This window comes from Carassius gibelio, chromosome B1, assembly GCF_023724105.1.
Source record: "Carassius gibelio isolate Cgi1373 ecotype wild population from Czech Republic chromosome B1, carGib1.2-hapl.c, whole genome shotgun sequence".
In the NCBI taxonomy this organism is placed as follows: domain Eukaryota; kingdom Metazoa; phylum Chordata; class Actinopteri; order Cypriniformes; family Cyprinidae; genus Carassius; species Carassius gibelio.
Genome location: NC_068396.1, coordinates 1938054 through 1953647, shown reverse-complemented (window position 1 = coordinate 1953647; position 15594 = coordinate 1938054). Strand labels below are relative to the sequence as shown.

The window sequence follows — 15594 nt, the reverse complement described above, 5'->3', positions numbered from 1 at the left end:
AAACAAACTTAAAGACATTCAGTGGAGTGGAAGTCATTTATTTATTAATCTCAAACCCTGAAGCATAAAATAACCAAACATTCACTACAAAAATATCCAGAAACCAACGTCAGTGACACAAGCATGAGACATGAGTGCTGTCATCATCATCATCATCATCATCACTTAAACACTGATCCACAGATCCACCATCATCTTCATCTTCATGCTGTGATGATGATGTCACTGGCATGCACTTTAAATGTCTTAGGAAACAAGATAGTTTCAGAATCACATTCATTCATTTCCCTTTTCACCCGAGCAACAAGCTAAACTTCATCATCATCATCATCATCATCATCATCAGGGTTTAGGGTTCATGTTCACACAGAATCACTGAACTAGAGTCTCGCTGCTCAAGATCAGATCAGATCCGAACAAACGTGTTCTGTGTGAACGGCTCTTACAGCTCTCTCTGTGTGTGTGTGTGTGTGTGTGGAGGATCATGGGTAATTATTAACATCACGTATCATTTAATGCCAGCATCACACACACACACATAAATGAGCTGATGTCATACACTTATTTTTACATATAGCCAGTTAAAATCAGTACAAACACTAAAACATTGAGCATTTTAGAATAAAATGAACAGAAGAAAAGAACATTAGAAGAAAAGAAAAGAAAAGAAAAGAGGAGTCATTTTTAGGATTACGTCTGAGAGTGAAGGTCTGTCCAGTTTGTGCTGAACATCTGGACTCAAACAATCATCATTCATACACACCCACACACACACACACACACTCCTCTGACCTCACCATGAACACAAACACACTCTCACATTAATAACCACTGCAGCTGACCCCTGACCTCACAGTTAACACTCACTCACTCACTCACACACACACACACACTGACCACTGCAGCTGACCCCTGACCTTACAGTGAACACACACTCTCTCTCACACACACTCTCTCTCTCACACACACACACACACACACACACACACTCTCTCTCACACACACACACACACACACTCCTCTGACTAGAGGTCGACCGATATATCGCTCGGCCGATATATCGGGCCGATATTTGTCATTTTTTTATATATTGGCATCGGCCGATATCCGTGTTTAGTAGCGCCGATTTACAGTCAGGCACGTCGGCGGGCAGCCCCGTGTTATTGGCGCTGTGGAAAGTGCTGCTGCAGCCACTGCATGTGAAGCTTTTGGAAGATTCAACAACAGACCTGCGAGATAAAGGTAGTCAGAGAATTTCACTCTGTAAATGGGGTGGAGAAGTTGTCAGCTCTCACAAACACTGCAGCGTGATTGAGGGCTCCGTTACTCCGCCGCTCACAGACAGCACCGCGCTCGGAGAGACAGACGTCCTGGAGCTGCCCAGAACGGTGAATCACATTTGTTCGGAAGCATGGTTTGATGCAGACAATAACCAGTTTGTTGTATTTTGAAACGCAACTGCAATGTTTTCAAATGACACTATAGTAGTGGTGCAACGGATCATCACTGATCCGTGAACTGTTCAGATCAATATCTTCAGTTCGGCAGACGCGTGACCTGCGGATTGATTTATGAAAAAAAAAAAAAAAAGTTGCGCATGTTCAGTCCACACTCAGTGATAATGCCGAGCGGAGGAGCTTGAACGCCCCGCGCATTTTGGCTTCCCTGTCAGATATAATGATGAAGGAAAGAGGTTAGAGTGAAAAGATTGTGCCAGATCTTTATGAACAGGAGAAGAAAAAAGTTGTGGATGAGCTATCCCGAGCATCCTCTGTTGCGCTCACGACAGACGGGTGGACGTCCAGGGGGACGGAGAGCTCTGTGATGATAACTGCTCACTTCATCACAGCAGACTGGGAGATGAGAAGTCCTTATTATTATGTTAAAAAGAAGATATTATGCCATGTGCACTAAGTCCATACGAGGACGAGCGAGCGCGGGTTTGACTAGATGTATTTGGAGGTTATTGCTCACGTCTCGTTCTGCACATATCCAAATGTTTCCATATTCGCAATGTATCTGAATGTTAAACTATAATATTTATTTTAATGTAAACTAGACGGAAAAAATCATCCTCTTCACATGAGCAAAAACGTCCTTGGCATAACAGCAGAGAGGACCGGTATAGGGTGTATTTAAACTGACCAGTGTAACTTTTTAAATGTTTGGTTGACTCTATTTTAATAATGAACAAACTGCGATGTAAGTTCGAAATTAGAATGACTTTATATGTTCTGTGTCATTTATACCAAACACAAATGTTGCTGGTTGCTAGTGTCTTTGCAGCACTACTGTTATTTATTTTTTATATATTTATTTTTTTATATTTTTCAGTTTAATTAATTTTTATTTCTAAAATTGTATTTATTTAAATGTATATTTAAGTTTACATTTATGTTCCAACAAACTTGAAAAATTCTACTTGATAAATGTAAATGCTCTAAAACTTTTATGTAAATGATTGACATATATATATATATATATATATATATATATATATATATATATATATATATATATATATTACCTGTTTTATACATTTAATACTTGGTCAGTTTATTAATTTTAGTGCACTAAATTAAGATGAATGAAGATAATAGGTTTAGAAAAAATGTATTGTGCATCCACTTATTATTAGTGTGACATTTTAGCATGCAAATCAAGGGGAAAACTCCAAGATATCGGCCCTAAAAATCGGCAGCACATATCGGCCATCGGCTGACCCTGACCTCTAAACATCGGCATCGGCATCGGCTATAGAAAAACCCATATCGGTCGATCTCTACCTCTGACCTCACCGTGAACACAAACACACTCTCACATTAATAACCACTGCAGCTGACCCCTGACCTCAGTTAACACTCACTCACACACACACTGACCACTGCAGCTGACCCCTGACCTCACAGTTAACACTCACTCACTCACTCACACACACACACACACACTGACCACTGCAGCTGACCCCTGACCTTAAAGTGAACACACACTCTCTCTCTCACACACACACACACACACTCCAGTGCATGTCGTTGCAGTCGATCGCAGCGCAGACAGAGGAGGAGGAGGATGATGAAGGTGATCAGATGGTCTGGTATCCGGCGTGTGTCCTCTTCCTGCCGATCAGATACGCGATGAGGACAATGAGCACCAGACCGGCCAGAGCCACACCCACGATGATGGGGATGAGCATGTTCTCCTGATCCACACGGCACTCCTCCACTGCACACACACACACACACACACACACGGAGAGACAGAGACACACACACGCGTTCTTAAACCAAATCGACAGTTTTCACATTTTAAAAGGGTGATGAACGGAGAAAACAAAATTCCCTTGATCTTTTAACATAAGAGGTGACTGAACTATAAACATCCTGTAAGACTTTATCACTAGTGTAAACACAGCTTCTATTGAACCAAAACAACAGCTTGTGGAATGTGTCACTATGATGTCACCGTGTAGATCAGAGTCCCCAGCTTCAAACAGCGTCGCTGTTTAACCCCGCCCACCGATGTCACATGACTGTTTAACCCCGCCCACTGATTCCACAAGATTGTGTGTAGCCCCGCCCACCGATTGGTCTTTTGCTCACTTCATTTTACCGCCGATTTATTTTCAAACAAGGCACAATTACACGGGATTTTCAGGAAGACTGGTGCTGTGTGACTTGGATCCGACAGTAATTTCCCAACACACAAGTGTGAGTAACTGAACCTTTTTTTTTATTACACAATCACTATTGCTTTGTCCGTTAAACTGATATGTATTTATGCGGTTTTGACCTAAATCCCAGCAGCGTCCATCTGTGAGGAATGTACTGTCAATCATACACAACTGTTAGCCAATCACAGCAGCTCGTTTACTTCGGAGTCTACCTCGCTCCATGCCAATTCAAACCGAGCGTTCTGATGAGAATATAGCACATTACTGCTAGATGATGTTTGTGATGTAAAGATCTTGATAACCTAAGCTCAGAGAACAGTAGAACACTAACACCAAAGGCAGTTCCTGACCCTTTACTAAGAGTTTAAGATCTGTGTCGGACTGCAGCGGTCAGTACCTGCAGAGAAGCGTCCGGCCGTGACGTTGAAGGGCTGCAGCTGGAGTCTGAAGGTGTTTATGGAGAAGCTGGGCACGATCGAGAGCGTCTGCTCCGCGCTGCACATGTACGAGCGGCCCACGCTGCACTGCAGGAAGTTCAGAGAGACGTTTCCCTCCTCAAACCGGTCTGCAGCAATCACACAATCACATTTATTAGTTAGTGAGGAAACACCAATCACACAGCATGATGATCAACCTTATTCCTGCAAGCCATTGCTCTTACATTTAAAATAAAGGAGCCAAGAAGTTAAACATGTTCAAATCAGTTTATAAATATTACTCAGGCATGTTTAAGAACATGTTTTAATGCAAATCGTTTAAAAAAATCTGTAGCAAAACAGGTAAAAATGAACACTTCATGATTAAACAGAGGTTTGAGGAATGATTCAGTTTTTTTCACTTTTAGGTGAACTATAACTTTAAATGTGGAAAAGTGAGTTTTCTACATTTGAATGCTTTCTAAGGACCGTGGATGTGGTGTTCGTGCAGCTGGATCTGATCCGGTCTGTACCTGTCATGTCAGGCCAGAGAGCAGAGACGTTCACAGCGCTCAGGGAATACTTCTGTGTAGTGGAGTTCTGCAGCAACACAAAACACCTTCATCATCATCATCATCATCGTACTATCATTACAGGACACTCAGACACACACTCTCACTCACGCACACTCTTGTGCACTTTGACACACTCTCATGGACACTTGCATTCTCTCACACTCTCACAAACTCGCACACTTGCACACTCATACACACACATTCACTCGCACTCTTGTGTACACTCACACATACTCTTGCACACTCTCTCACACAAACACACTTGCACACTGACACACTCTTGTACTCACTTGCATTCTCTCTCACACTCTTACACTCACAAACTAGCACACTCATTTGCAAACTTTCTCACACAGATCTGCATTCTCACACACCCTTGAGCACTCTTTGCACACAGTATCACCTACACTCACACACTTGCACACTTTTTCTCACACACACACACACACTATAGTGCACTCTCTCTAACTTACACTCTCTCTCTCTCACACACACACACACACTATAGTGCACTCTCTCTCACACACACACACACTAAAATGCACTCTCTCTCACTTACACACTCTCTCACACACACACACACAAACACACACTATTGTGCAATCTCTCTCACTAACACTCTCACACACACACACACACATCGTGGGAAGTCGTGGCCTAATGGTTAGAGGGTTGGACTCCCAATCGAAGGGTTGTGAGTTCTAGTCTCGGGCCGGGCGGAATTGTGGGTGGGGGGAGTGCACGAACAGCTCTGTCTCCACCTTCAATACCACGACTTAGGTGCCCTTGAGCAAAGGCATCGAACCCCCCACTGCTCCGGGTGTGTGCTCACAGTGTGTGTGTGTGTGTGTTCACTGCTCTGTGTGTGTGCATTTCGGATGGGTTAAATGCAGAACACAAATTCTGAGTATGGGTCACCATACTTGGCTGAATGTCACTTCACTTTCACTTTCACTTTCACTATTTTGCACTCTCTCTAACTTACACTCTCTCTCACTCACACACACACACTAAAATGCACTCTCTCTCACTTACACACTCTCACACACACACACACACACACACACACACTATTGTGCACTCTCTCTAACTTACACTCTCACACACACACACACACACACACACACTCACCAGTGTGAAGGTAAAGGTGAGGTTGGTGAGATCCTCCGTCAGCACCAGCGTGGCGACCGTGACCCCACACGACCCCGAGGCTGTGGTTCTGTTGGGCTGCAGGTTCACGACCTCGCTGACCATCTGCGGAGGGTCAGATCAGAGGTCAGCAGCGGTCAAACACGTGACAGAAGCAGGAAGTGTGTGTGTGTGTGTGTGTGTGCGCATGACCTGGTTCAGTGCTCTGGAGCGGTGTGTGATGTTGAGCTGTAACCCCATCAGTGCCAGCAGGCAGGCGGTGCCGTTGTGGTCAGTGAGGGTGTAGTTCCCTTGCAGCGGAGCGGGCAGCGGGGTGGGAGACGGGGCGGACGTGGTTCTGGGCGACTGAGTCGGGGCAGCGGTCGTAACCGTCTGATCAGCGCTGCAAACGCTCTCTACACACACCACACATTCAGTCAGACACAGCACAATAACTGTTCAGGTCGCACAGTTCATCAAACTAAGTTCAATATCAGCTGTAACGCAGTTCTACACAAGACAGTAGAGTAGAGTCAATTCAGTGTCACTAACACAACTCACTAAACACTAACAGCACATTCATGTGTGATCAGCAAGAAGAAGTGAAAGTGAGTTAGTGTCAGGAAGCTACCGTCCGTGCTGAGGTTTGCTCCGCTCATGTAAGCCTCCATGTGCACATCAGAGAAGGTGAGGTTGACCTCGGGGCTCAGACTGAAGCTGCTGGGGCTCACACACCTGTAGGTGCTGTTTAACCTCGCCCAGATCTCCGTCACGTTCCTCACCGCCGTCATGAGCCCTGCGAGTGAAACACACGTGAGCGGACATCAGTAACGACCTGTGTGTGTGAGAGTGTGTGTGTGTGTCTCTCACCGCGGCTGGAGGACTGTGGGAAGGTGCTGGTGTGTGTGTGTGTGTGTGTGTGTGTGTGTGTGTGTGAGTGTGTGTGTCTCACCGCGGCTGGAGGACTGTGGGAAGGTGCTGGTGTGTGTGTGTGTGTGTGTGTGTGTGTCTGTGTCTGTGTGTGTGTGAGTATGTGTGTGTGTGTGTGTGTGTGTGTCTCATCGCGGCTGGAGGACTGTGGGAAGGTGCTGGTGTGTGTGTGTGTGTGTGTGTCTGTGTCTGTGTCTGTGTGAGTATGTGTGTGTGTGTGTGTGTGTGTGTCTCATCGCGGCTGGAGGACTGTGGGAAGGTGCTGGTGTGTGTGTGTGTGTGTCTGTGTCTGTGTGAGTATGTGTGTGTGTGTGTGTGTGTGTGTCTCACCGCGGCTGGAGGACTGTGGGAAGGTGCTGGTGTCGCTCAGGTTGTACTGCAGGCTGATGCTGGACACACGGTAGAGGTGTGTGTCTCTGGAGAACAGGAGTGTGAGAGTGTGACCGGTGCTGAAGGACACCAGCAGCTCTGGAGGAACATCAGCTCCGCCGCAGGAACTACCTTCACCCACCGCTGCTGTGGACGGCAGCACAAACCTCGCCGCGCTCTGACAGCAAACACACACACAAACACTCAGAAACATTTTGTTTTGAAACTGAGATTTATGGGCTACATCAACAATAATGTTGATTATCAGTTTAGCCATTATAAAGCATGACTAAATTCCAATTAGTCAACTAGAAGTTTAGACAACAAGTGTTTGTGTGTTGTTTATGTGTATATGAGTGAGTATGTATGAGTGTTTATGTGATTATGTGTGTGTGTGTCTATATATATGCGTGTGTTTGTGTGTGTGTAGTACCGTTCCATTGGTGGTGTTGTAGGTGATGCTGAAGCTGATGTTGAGATCTGCTTTAATGCAGGTGGAGTTTCCATCCGTCACCTCAAACGTCACCGCGTGAGCTGCAAACACACACCCTGAAACACAACCATCATCATCAGTGTGTGTGTGCATACGTCGTGAGCATCTGTGTCCAGCAGAGAGCGCTGTCACACTAACGCTGGAGCACTGACCTCTGAACCCATCCCTCATAGCCAATCAGAGCTATGCTGATGACACCCAGATTTACCAAGCCTCATCTCTGACTACAGCCCCGCTGACTCCATCAGCCAATGAGAATTGACTCTAGTGGTCAAACAACTAAAAATCAAGTCAGGAATCTTGGTGTGATTCTGGACACAGACCTTAGTTTCAGTAGTCATGTCAAAGCAGTAACTAAATCAGCATACTATCGTCTAAAAAAACATTGCAAGAATTAGATGTTTTGTTTCCAGCCAAGACATGGAGAAACTTGTTCATGCCTTTATCACCAGCAGGGTGGACTATAGTAATGGTCTCTTCCCCAAAAGAGCATTAGACAGCTGCAGCTCATCCAGAACACTGCTGCCAGGATTCTGACTAGAACCAGAAAATCTGAGCATATCACACCAGTCCTCAGGTCCTTACACTGGCTTCCAGTTACATTTAGGATTGATTTTAAAGTAGTTTTACTCAAGTCACTAAATGACCTAGGACCGAAATATATTTCAGATATGCTCACTGAATATAAACCTAACAGAGCACTCAGATCATTAGGATCGAGTCAGTTAGAAATACCAAGGGTTCACACAAAGCAGTTATGTTTTTAAATTCCTTGTTTAATTTTTTTTTTATTATGATTATTTAACATCATTTTATGTAAAGCACTTTGAATTACCATTGTGTATAAAATGTGCTATATAAATAACCTTAACTCACAAGTATAAACCACTACACACACACACACACACAGACAGAAGACCTCGAGCAGTGTTTGTGCAGCGTGAGCTCGATGTCTAGAGCCTGAGATCAGCTGATTCTGAGGAGCAATGATGATCTGAAGCAGCTCAGAGCAGGAGACACCTCACACTTCATAATTTTATCATAATTAATTAAACAACCCACGCAGCTATGACGAGAACCACAACATTACAAACTTTGATTTAAAGCAAAAGAGTCTTAGAAAATTGCACAGGACTGTGAACTTCAACTACAATCTCATAAAGCACTAGCAATGACATTATCCAAGCAAAAAAAAAATGTACAGATGTTGATTATTAATAAACAATAAGGCTGTCAAATAAAAAAATTTATTTTGAATATTTATCATTTAAAATTAAAATCCACATTTGAATGCAAAAATTTAGCAAAAGTCCAACTATACAAAAAAAAAGTCTCAATAAATTAAGTTTTAGCAACTTAAATTGCATAATGTTGATTAACCAAATATAATTTTTTCACATATAGTCACTTTATTTTATAGCTTTAATAAACGTGCACAAGTTATGTTTTGCATGCACTCTTCTGGCCTCAGGAGAGAAGCCATAAGCTTTTTTACCCCTAATAGAAATAGTTTTAATATTAATTAGAATTAAAATTTCCAGCCATTTTGACAGTGCAAATAAACAATATAGTTTGTTTATTGCAAAATATAAAATAACAAATAGCTGAAATATACGATTGCATCATTTGCAGTGTTCCACAGGAGTGGGAGGAGCTAAAGCGATTGTCAGTTATCTGATTGGTGGAATCTTGTGCAGACTCATGAATAATGTAGTTTCTTCATCAGTAATTGCTCTGTTAAACTCAATAAGACTGATGGCTTCAACAGAAGCATCAATAATCGATTAACAACCTCTGTCTTTATCAGTTTATAAGTTATTGTTGAAAAAAATAATTTATCGTATTTTAGCGCTCAGTCACATGACATCTACAGATCAGCTGATTGGTCACATGCATCCAGAGGAGCTGCTCCAGCCGAGCAACAGATGTTTAAAATGACCAGATCGATGATAAAGCAAGCCAATCAGCGTGCAGTGATCAGAACACTAGCCAATCAGCGTGCAGTGTGATCAGAACACTGCTCGGAGCTGCTGTAAGCGCGCTTGTTGTTCTGATCACGTGACGCTTATCTGCTGCTATCGTGACGTCAGCGCGTCCAAACAACGCAAATGAAAGCAAAAACACACACAGAAATGAAATAACATAATAACCGCGTCATTTAATTCATAAAAGACGGTCTAAAACAGCACGTAACGGAAATAAAATGTAAAAAGGTGACACAAACGCGCAGTCCGACTGACTAAAATACACCAATCTGACTTAAAATAAGGAGTTTGAGCCGAAGTCAGTCAGATGGAGATTTGACGTTATGGATATTCGCGATTGACAGCGTCATGGCTTCACGTTCAGACCAGTTAATGATGTTTAATGATAACTTTGCCTGAGTTATGATGACTTACCCATCAGTAGGGTCCAGCAGACACCTGCAGCGGAGCTCCGTTTCACCGTCATGCCTCAGAAAACGCGTCAGACTCCGAGCGCAGAACACTAACGTTACGTAGTAAACTCCGCGTACCTTTCTTTAGATGATCCGCGCGGATCTGTGCTGTCTGTCAGTTATAAAGCGAGTTCGGTGTTTGTTCGGTGTCTAGCAGCAGATTCTGCGAGTCATGAGGTAGAATGTTCCAGTCATGTGATGATGACAACACTTTAGCCCCGCCCACACAGCAGTCACGTGAGTGGCGCGAACTGTGTATGACTCACGCGCTGTTTATTCGTGAATTTCGTGATATAAAGTGGAAAATATGTATAAATGTTAATATTACAAAATCTCAGCGTGTGCTATTGTTATTGCTGTTCAAGCTACAGACAATGTGACCAGTGCATGTGACCCTGAAACACAACCATTGCGTCATCTGAACAATTAATAAATCTCTCCAGTGATGTCTGGTTTGTTAGGAGGACAATATTTGAAAATCTGGAATCTGAGGGAGCTAAATATTGAGAAAATCATCTTTAAAGTTGTTCAAATGAACGTCTTAGCAATGCATATCACTAATCCAAAACTAAGTTTGGATATAATTACGGTAGGACATTTATAAAATATCTTCATGGAACATAATCTTTACTTAATATCCTAATGATTTTTGGCATAAAAGAGAAATGTATAATTTTGACCCATACAATGTATTGTTGTCTATTTCTACAGATATATCTGTGATACTGATGACTCTTCTGTGCTGCAGGGTCACATATTCAGTTATTAGAAAATTTATTAAAATGTAAACATTTATAATTTTATTATTTTATTGCATATAAATATAGTGTATTATTTAATATATATTAATTTATATATTTACACATCAAGTAAAATAAGATGCAGTAATGAATTTAAACACATATGTAGTCATTCCTGCTGCTTGCGATTCTCAGGGAATACATCAACTAATCAAATGTATGTCTATTATTCAGTGAACATTGTTTTGAATAAAAGTATTAGCAAAATGTATGAATATAAAAGTATTTGAGGAAGTAAAGAGGCTCAGAGGAAGTTGTGCTTTGACCTCTGACCTCAGATGAGTCGGTCGTTCTCAGAGAGAAAGTAGAGAAACACTTACTCAGACTCAGACTCTACTGGATCTGGTTAGAGTTCAGTGAGCGCACAGCGTGTGTGTGTGTGTGTGTGTATGTGTGTGTGTGTGTGTGTGTGTGTGTGTGTCACGCTCTCAGCCGCTCACTGCTATAATTTGTTTCTGTAAGGAATTACTCTGTGAAATCTGCAGTAAATCACATTAGTCTTGTTTGTGTTCAGAGAGCAACAACACACAAGACATATTTCACCACTAATACAGACCGATTAATAACTCTTGCATAGAATTAGTATCTTAATCATGGAATAAAAAATTTAATTTCTACTTTTTATTTCACAACTCTGACTTAAAACTAAATCAAAACTTAAAAATAAACTTTTTTTATGAAAAATATTTTTTAGATTTATGCATTTATTAGATGTTTCCAAAGTGTTAAAAAAAAAAAAAAAAAAGCAATTCATCACAGAGCCAACACAGTTTGTTTGTGTGTGTGTGTGGTGTGTGTGTGTGTTATAGTGTGTGTTTACCTCTTTAAACTCAGTCTTCAGCACTGTGTGTCCCAGTGTGGGCTGCCACTGCAGTTTACGTCCGCTGTGTTTCCCCAGATAGAGGAGCTTAAACACCTGGAGCTTCACCATCTGAACACACACACACACACCGCTGTATGAACCACAAACACACACACACTCATGCATGCTCTCACACAAACACATACTGATCCTTCACACACACACACACACACACCTCAGCGGGCTGATGGACATCCATCGGTGTGTATGAAGGCCAATGGCCCATCGTCAGGATGTTGGCGGTCAGCTCCATGTTGCTGGGATCACTCTGGTTCTGCATGTACTGCACACACACACACACACACACACACACACACACACAGCATCAGGACTCTCATATGACCCACCAATCAAACACACTTCACACATCACACCACGTGTGAGGAGCTCAAACTGAGCAGGAGAGATGCAACACCTCACAGGAAATCCTGACAAACACTTACTTCAGTTGTTCCATCTGTCTACCTGTTTATCTGCATCCATCTATACTGACTAACAATAAAGAGTGTGTGTGTTTAGGTGTGTGTGTGTGTGTGTGAGACCGAGAGAGAGATACACACTCCTAAACACACATGAATTGCTTGAACTCGATCATGATGTCTTTGGAAAGCTCCATGTCTTTGAACATCCTCTCGAGTTTACTGGTGAACGCTGCTCCACACTCTACAACACACACACACACACACACACACACACACACACACACGCACACACACACACACACACACACACACACACACACACACACACACTTCAGAGAGCAAGTACTGCTGCAGACAGATGTGCAGAAATTACAAACGGACAACAGTTAAAGATGCATTGTGTTTCTGCTCCACTGGAAGAACCAATCAGAATCATAGTCTGACCAGATCAACCAATGAGGATAGCCTGGGGGTGGAGCTACCCAATTGCAATATTTTGAATGTATATTGTTATAGTGTATATTAATAGCTTCTATTTAGTTTCTATATTCCTATTTTTGCACAATTATAAATGTTCCAGTAACATTTGCAAAACTGAGAAAAAAGTATTTAAAACACATTTTCCACAAATAGAAATAACTTGTTTTATAACTTAATTGGAACATTAGCAAAACGTTCTTATAACATAGTTTTGTCAGTAGGGTGCTACAAAAAATGTATTTATCCAATTTAGTCATTTTAGTCCTTAATTTTAGATGATGTTCAGTTGTGTTTGGTGGCAGAAATGACGCGCTGCAGCTTTAAGAACTAAGGTTAACTAGTCAAACTGAAACTGACAAGTGTTTTTACTGATGCGTCAGGACAAAAACAGACACTCAACCAAAGCAATCTGATCACTTCCTGTTCACACGATCATGTGACCTCACTGCTGGGCAACTGTCAGATGACCAATGAGAAGTCAGATGGGAAACAGATGGGGTGTTTGAGTTTGGACAGCATGGACTTCTCTGTATCCACAGACGCACTTTTGCCCACCAGCAGACGCTTGGCCAGATCCTTCTAGAAGGCCTCAAACACGTCCTTCCCTGCAGCACACACACACACACACACACACACACACACACACACACACACACCACAGAATGAGCTCAGCTTCATCTCTGTGTGACAGTCATATGACCTGAAGCTGGAGTTCAGATCACCGTGGATAAAGCGGAAGATGATCATGATTTGTCCAGAATCTTCTCCAGCTCCTCCTCCGTGGCCTCCTTGTTCCCGGCTCGCAGTTTCCACATACTTCGCTGAGGAGACCAGACCAGGCCTGACCAGACCAGATCAGAGGGTCAGTGAGGAAGAGATTCAGACCTTTATTCTTCAGAGACGCTTACGTTGATGTGAAATATTAAGGCTTATTGGGGGATTTAAACACTTGACATCTGGCAACCATGACCATGAAAACTTGCGGAGGCTTGTTACAAATGTTAAATCCCTCAGTTTGATATATATATATATATATATATATATATATATATATATATATATATATTTACATTTGATTTTTTTTAATACATTGAGTTACTTTAAAGAACAATACAATGAGAAATGTTGCACTGTAATCTAGCTAAAATAGAAAGGAGCACAAAACAATTTTGTTTAACTGATTTTTATGCATTTCCTTAAAGCTGGATAAATCATCTCTCCAGTGATGTCTGGTTTGTTAGGAGACTATTTGAAAATCTGGAATCTGAGGGAGCAGAAAAATCCAAATATTGAGAAAATGGCCTTTAGAGTTGTTCAAGTGAAGTTCTTAGCAATGCATATTACTAATCAAAAATTAAGTTTTGATATATTTACGTTAGGAAATCGAACATGATCTTTACTTTAATATCCTAATGATTTCTGGCACACATTTATTTTTATAATTTTGACCCATAAAATGTATTGTTGTCTATTTCTACAAATATATCTAAGATACTGATGACTGCTTCTGTGCTACAGGGACACTGATAGGTTTATTATTTCAGTTTATTTGATTTCAAGAAATGAAAAAGTTTTCTTTATGGTTATTTTATTTCCCATATAGGTCCTTCCAAGTATCTTGGAGAGGTCACAACATCCAACTACTGGGGTGCCTCAGGGCTCAGTTCTTGGACCACTTCTCTTCTCTGTCTACATGGCATCATAAGGTTCTGTCATTCAGAAACATGGCTTTTCTTATCACTGCTATGCTGATGACACTCAACTGTACTCTAATTCTATCCTGATGATCCGACGACAGCGGTGTGTGTGTGTGTGTGTGTGTGAGTACCTTAATGTAGTCTCTCCAGGCCTGCAGCAGCGCCGTCAGCCCTTCTTTGACTTTACTGAAGAGCTCATAGAGCAGCATCAGCTCACACACACACACACTGTGGCGATGAGCGGCTTCCTGTCACACACAGACCAATGTTAGATCAGTGACTTTACTACATATGATTACAGTGATCACACGCCTGCAGGAGACAGCAGCACTCACACACAGCATATTTAACAACAGGGATTCAAAACCATATCTGTTCATTCACATCAAGTAATAAAGATGGATTAACAGATCTATCAGTAGCTGGATGGAAACGCCAAAATGTGCATACATTCTAAAAAGGAGCTAAGAAATGTAGGCACTCAACTAAGTCGTATAAATGTAATATCCAGTTAGAAAACATGCACATAAACTAGGATGGAACCACTTTCACTGAATAAATTCATTAAGAAGCATCAAAAAAGACATGCGACTTTAAGATGTGACAGCATAAAACCCCTCTAAGATAAAATGCTCAATTGAAGTACTTTTTGAGATTTTAATTTAATTTTCAATAAATTAACATCACATTCATGTTTATGGTTCTCTGATCTCTTCAGTTAATGGTCACATGACATGCATCTAAATAAATAAAATATTTAATCATTTTTTTTCCAGTGTTTAATTTTAATTGCTTTTATTTAATTTTTCTTATATATATATATATATATATATATATATATATATATATATATATATATATATATATATATATAATTTATATCTTTCTGATTTAATCCATTTTTATATTTAATTTCTTTTTAAATACGTTTATATTTGTATCATTTAATTTTTGTATTTCATTTACATTGTTTTTATTTGTTAATTATTTTTTAAATTTACATTTTATCACTTAATTTTGGTGTTTCGTTTTGATTGTTTAGATTAAAATAATTTATTTTAATTCACTTTATTATTTTTTTATTTATTATGTATCTTACTTTTACTTTAAATTATTGATTTAAATTGTACTCTTTTCTAACTTAATTTTTTTGTTGTTTTTATTTTTAAGGAATTTTAAAAAATGACTTTATTTTAAGTTTTATTATTTAACAAATCTTTTGCTTTTCACCAACTCACAAACTCCAGTTTGAGGAAGCCTCCTGTAAGTCAATGACAGAATTTTTTTTCTCCCTGACATTTTTTTTAGAAGGAAT

The 15594-nt window shown here is 40.9% G+C and overlaps 2 protein-coding genes across 13 annotated transcripts in view; both read right to left on the bottom strand.

Moving 5' to 3' along the window:
- Positions 1 to 22: 22 nt before the first annotated feature.
- On the bottom strand, positions 23 to 10213 carry LOC127948903 (lysosome-associated membrane glycoprotein 1). Of its 12 annotated transcripts, none has more exons than XM_052545741.1 (11): positions 9981 to 10213; positions 7522 to 7637; positions 7050 to 7266; positions 6421 to 6585; positions 6003 to 6205; positions 5793 to 5915; positions 4620 to 4686; positions 4068 to 4235; positions 2787 to 3222; positions 918 to 1019; positions 23 to 849 (listed from the first exon to the last, which is right to left on the bottom strand). In XM_052545741.1, exons 1-9 carry the CDS (start codon positions 10030 to 10032, stop codon positions 3083 to 3085), a joined length of 1251 nt encoding a protein of 416 aa, XP_052401701.1. In that variant the 5' UTR covers positions 10033 to 10213; the 3' UTR covers positions 23 to 849; positions 918 to 1019; positions 2787 to 3082. The 12 variants fall into 12 exon arrangements, with proteins under 12 accessions (XP_052401701.1, XP_052401700.1, XP_052401705.1 ...); XM_052545740.1 differs by having other exon boundaries at positions 23 to 1019; positions 2787 to 2850; positions 2903 to 3222; XM_052545745.1 differs by lacking the exon at positions 918 to 1019 and having other exon boundaries at positions 23 to 917; positions 2794 to 2850; positions 2903 to 3222.
- An 879-nt stretch (positions 10214 to 11092) lies between these two features.
- LOC127948945 (cullin-4A) overlaps positions 11093 to 15594 on the bottom strand; it is a 5165-nt gene continuing 663 nt past the window's right edge. Inside the window, exons 2-6 of the mRNA XM_052545825.1 lie at positions 14411 to 14527; positions 13128 to 13187; positions 11856 to 11963; positions 11576 to 11749; positions 11093 to 11110 (exon numbers count right to left, since the gene is read on the bottom strand). Of these exons, the coding sequence (XP_052401785.1) occupies positions 11093 to 11110; positions 11576 to 11749; positions 11856 to 11963; positions 13128 to 13187; positions 14411 to 14488 (438 nt within the window). The 5' untranslated portion in view covers positions 14489 to 14527. The remainder of the gene's footprint in view (positions 11111 to 11575; positions 11750 to 11855; positions 11964 to 13127; positions 13188 to 14410; positions 14528 to 15594) is intronic.

Excerpts from the sequence above, each read along its gene's own strand:
- LOC127948903 (XM_052545735.1), bottom strand. The coding sequence starts at position 10,032 with ATGACGGTGAAACGGAGCTCCGCTGCAGGTGTCTGCTGGACCCTACTG. Across the intron at positions 7,638-9,980 it reads CTGCTGGACCCTACTGATGG|GGTGTGTGTTTGCAGCTCAC; the intron begins GTAAGTCATCAT and ends GTTGTGTTTCAG. Across the intron at positions 6,206-6,420 it reads AGCAAACCTCAGCACGGACG|AGAGCGTTTGCAGCGCTGAT; the intron begins GTAGCTTCCTGA and ends TGGTGTGTGTAG.